Here is a 4437-nt window from a genome sequence, read left to right on the forward strand (position 1 = left end):
CCCGGGAGGCGGAGCTTGCAGTGAGCTGAGATTGTGCCACTGCACTCCAGCCTGAAAGACAGAGTGAGACTCTGCCTCAAAAAAAAAAAAAAAAATGCTCACAGAGGGGGATGGGACTTAAAAAAAGGTTTGTTAGTTTTTTTAATGCTTACAGATTCTGCTATTTTTAAATGACATTTTCTGTTTTAATTTTTTGAGTGATAAACAAATTTTATTTCATCATCTTCCTGCTATTCCTTGTATATCTGTTTATTGAGTATGTGCTGTGCATGGTGTTGGTTGGATGCTGCACAATGTGTACACACAGATACACAGAACATGACCTCCTCTCTGAAGGAGGCTATCATCTAGAGCAGAACAGTTTCCTGTGGAGCTTGTGAAAATACGCATGCAAGGCCTGCTGTGGGAGTTGCTGACTTATTAGGTCTAAAGTGGGTATTAGTCATCTGTGTTTTTTTTTAAAGCTCTCTTGGTATTCAGATATGCATCCCTCATTGTAGAGCCACTAGTCAGAACAGACCAACACAAAAACAAAAATTCAAGGCAGGCACAGGTAGGGAGTAACTGAAAGGAACAGTAATTGCAAAGTTGAAACATTAAGGAAGGTTTTCTTTAGCATTTTGAACTGGTCTTCATGATGAGTTTCATTTTATCAGAAATTTGAAAGTTGGACACTTGAGTGTATGGCATAAAGCTATGGAAATATATAGTGCATTTGTGGGATAATAAAGGAGTTTTAATTCTGTATAAGCAGAATTTTACAGGGCAAGTAGATTCTTGCTTAGGCAAGCTCTGGAAATAAAACTTTAACAGAAAGTAGCACATTCATTTTGGTACTCTTTGTGTTAGAAAAGCATGCTTCATTGTTAATTTTTGAGGGATTTTTTAACCCCCCTCCCCCCAAAAAAAGGAAAATGATATTATATCCTTGGTGTTATGTAAACTTTTTTGTTTAATAGGTATAATTCAATTTTCTCAAAATGCTTTTTTAACAGCAGCTGCCCAGGGCAGTGCTTATTAGTCCTTTTGCCGTATCCATAGTGATTCTGATTGCAGTAGATCTGAACAGGACCCTAGCATCCTGGGGTTTTTTTCTCTTTTTTCTTTTCTTTTCTTTTCTTTTTTTTTTAAAGCAACTGGGCCAGGTGCAGTGTCTCCAGCCTGTAATCCCAACACTTTGAGAGGCTGAGGTGGGAGGATCACTTGAGACCAGGAGTTTGATAGGAGCCTGGGCAGCATAGCGAGAAGATACCATCTCTACAAAAAATAAAAATTAAAAAATTAACCTGGTGTGGTGACTCGCACCTATAGAATTAGCTACTTGGCAGGGTAAGGTAGAAGAATTACTTAATCCTAGGAGTTCAGGGTTACAGTGAGCTGTGGTCATATTACTTCACTCCAGCCTGGGTGACAGAGCAAGACCCTGTCTCTAAAAATAAATGAGTGAATGAAGCAAGCAAACAACTGGCTGCTCAAACATCTTTTTTAAACCTTGCCGAGGCTATTCTGGTATGAATCAAGGCTTGGTTACCACTGAACAAGAGGAATTAGTATACAGAGAAATTCAAGTGAGATTTCATCAAAGAATTTCCTGACTTTCCCAGCAATTCTAGAAACATATATTTTGATTAGTAATTTTTCTAAAAAGGTGAAACATCTAAGCCAAACTTTGTATTCCAAGAAAGTGAACAAATGAACAAATACCTTCTTTCTCTGTTAGGAAATTTATTGAAGGTAAATATGTAGAGAGAGCTGTTGAGGGCTAGAGCATTGGATGCTTTGCGTTGAGGGCTAGAGATGAAAAGCACTTGAAAGCACAGTGTTTCATTTAGTACTCTACTCGCTTGATGACTGGCATAAGGCATTGTTAACGTTGGCATCAACCCTCTCTTAATAGTTCTCAGGGGCAACATATACCTTAGAGATTTGAAACATGTTGAAGTTTGTGGTCAGGTCTCTCAAACCTTCATTTTCAAAGATTTCTAAGTTGAAAAGTCTGTTTCAAAATCTGATTGAGGGTTTTACATTTTTTAGGAAAAAGTTTAAAACACGTGCGGGTGAAACAGTGCGCCTCATGGACCTTATGGGAGAAGGACTAAAACGATCCATGGACAAGTTGAAGGAAAAAGAAAGAGACAAGGTAATCCCAAGCCTTATTGGCATAATGTGTATCAAGCATTGTGATTTTTCATTTTTGTTTTTGTTGAGAGAACTGAGGAGAATTATAAGGAGTCAGTCCCACCTAGGACAAGGCTTATATTGCTCTGACTTTATTGCACAGTAAGTTTATCTTGTGAATTGCTGAGCATTTATTTAGAAAATATAGTTCTTGGCAATTAAAAAAGACCTTGACGTTTTCCTCCTTTGTTAATGTAGCTTAGTATCTGTGCTGCTTAACAGCAGTTCCCAGTGATGGGAGAATATTGCAGACTGAATGGGTTTGATTCTTCAGCTCACATCAGAGTCTACATGTGCCGTGCTCCTTCTTTGGAGCATTTGTAGAGTGGTCATAGCAGTCAGTTCTTGTCACCCAAGGCCACTGATGAACCTTCAGAGCAGGCAACATGATGGCCTTTCATAGCTCCCTTAGAAAAGACTGTGGTTCAGTTTGTGTGGAATTTGGAGGAATGAAAAAGAAGAGTCAACAAGAACTTTTTTTTTTTTTTTTTTTTTAAAGTTTAGAACAGTAGAGAGGTCACGCATACCTGAGACTGGGTAATTTATAAAAGAGATTTAATTGGCTCTTGGTTCTTCTGGCTGTAGGAGCATGGCACCAACATCAGTTTGCTTCTGGGGAGGCCTCAGGGAACTTTTATTCATGGGGGAAGGTAAAGGGAAAGCAGGCACTTCACATGGCTAAAGCAGGAGCAAGAGAGAGAGGGTAGGGGGAGGAGGTACCACACACTTAAATGACCAGATCTCACAAGAACTCTTATCACCAAGACAGCACCAAGCCATAAGGAATCTGCCCCCATGGTCCAGCTAAATCACTGGTCTAGGCACATCTGGCATAGTCAGATGAAAAGTGGAAAGTTAGGCCGGTGCAGTGGCTCACACCTGTAATCCCAGCACTTTGGGAAGCTGAGGCGGGTGGATCACGAGGTCAGGAGTTCAAGACCAGCCTAGCCAAGCTGCTGAAACCCCGTGTCTACTAAATATACGAAAATCATCTGGGTGTGGTGGCACGTGCCTGTAATCCTAGCTACTTTGGAGGGTGAGGCAGGAGAATCGCTTAAACGTTAAAGAGGTTGCAGTGAGCCAAGATCAAGCCACTGCACTCCAGCCTGGGCGACAGAGCAAGACTTTGTCTCAAAAAGAAAAGTGGGAAATTTAGTCATCTAGCTGTTTGTTAGTCTGCCTGATGACAAAAATTGCTTTGACTCTTTTTAACCACCCCAGCTAGTATTTTTTTTAAGTTAATTTTAAATGTGTATGGTAAAATGCACAGCTTAATAAATTTTTACATATATATGCCTTAGAACACAAGATATATTTCCATCACCCCAGAAATTTTCCTATCACCATAAATCACTTTTGCTTATTCTGGAATTTCATATAAATGAAATCACATAGTATGTGCCCTTTTCCATGTGCATCAGTAGTTCGTATGTTTTCGGTTTTGTTTTGTTTTTGAGACAGAGTCTCACTCTGTCACTCAGGCTGGAGTGCAGTGGCAAGATCATGACTCACCACACCTTGACCTCCTGGGCTCAAGTGATCCTTCTATCTCAGCCTCCCGGGTAGCTAGGACTATAGGCACCCACTGCCATACCCAGCTAATTTTTGTATTTTTTGTAGAGATGGGGTTTTGCCATGTTGCCGAGGCTGGAACTCCTGGGCTCAAGCAATCCACCCACCTTGCCCTCCCAAAGTGCTAAGATTACAGGCATAAGCCACCACACCCAGCTGTAGTTCATTTGTTTTTATTGCTGCATGATATTCTGATATATGAAGGTGCCACATTTTGTTTATCCATTCTCCTATTGATGGACATTAGGATTGTTTCCAGTTGTTGGCTGTTCTGAATACAAAGGTATTGTGAACATTGTTGTTCAAGCTCTTTTAGAGGTACATGTGCTTTTTCTTTTGGATATATATCTAGGAATGGCATTGCTGGGTTGTAGGGTTGTCTTATGCTTAACTTTATTAAAAATTGCCAAGGAGGGCCAGGTGCAGTTGCTCACGCCTGTAATCCCAGCACTTTGGGAGGCCGAGGCGGGCGGGTCACGAGGTCAGGAGATCGAGACCATCCTGGCGAACATGGTGAAACCCCGTCTCTACTAAAAATACAAAAAAATTAGCCGGGCATGGTGGTGGGTACCTGTAGCCCCAGCTACTGGGGAGGCTGAGGCAGGAGAATGGCGTGAACCCGGGAGGCGGAGCTTGCAGTGAGCTGAGATCGCGCCACTGCACTCCAGCCTGGGTGACAGAGCGAGA

The 4437-nt window shown here is 41.4% G+C and overlaps 1 protein-coding gene across 1 annotated transcript in view; it reads left to right on the forward strand.

Moving 5' to 3' along the window:
* Positions 1-4437, forward strand: part of RARS (arginyl-tRNA synthetase) — a 37715-nt gene that overhangs the window by 26566 nt on the left and 6712 nt on the right. Inside the window, exon 12 of the mRNA XM_011997882.1 lies at positions 2035-2140. Coding sequence (XP_011853272.1) covers positions 2035-2140 — 106 coding nt within the window. The remainder of the gene's footprint in view (positions 1-2034; positions 2141-4437) is intronic.

This window comes from Mandrillus leucophaeus, unplaced genomic scaffold, assembly GCF_000951045.1.
Source record: "Mandrillus leucophaeus isolate KB7577 unplaced genomic scaffold, Mleu.le_1.0 Scaffold115, whole genome shotgun sequence".
In the NCBI taxonomy this organism is placed as follows: domain Eukaryota; kingdom Metazoa; phylum Chordata; class Mammalia; order Primates; family Cercopithecidae; genus Mandrillus; species Mandrillus leucophaeus.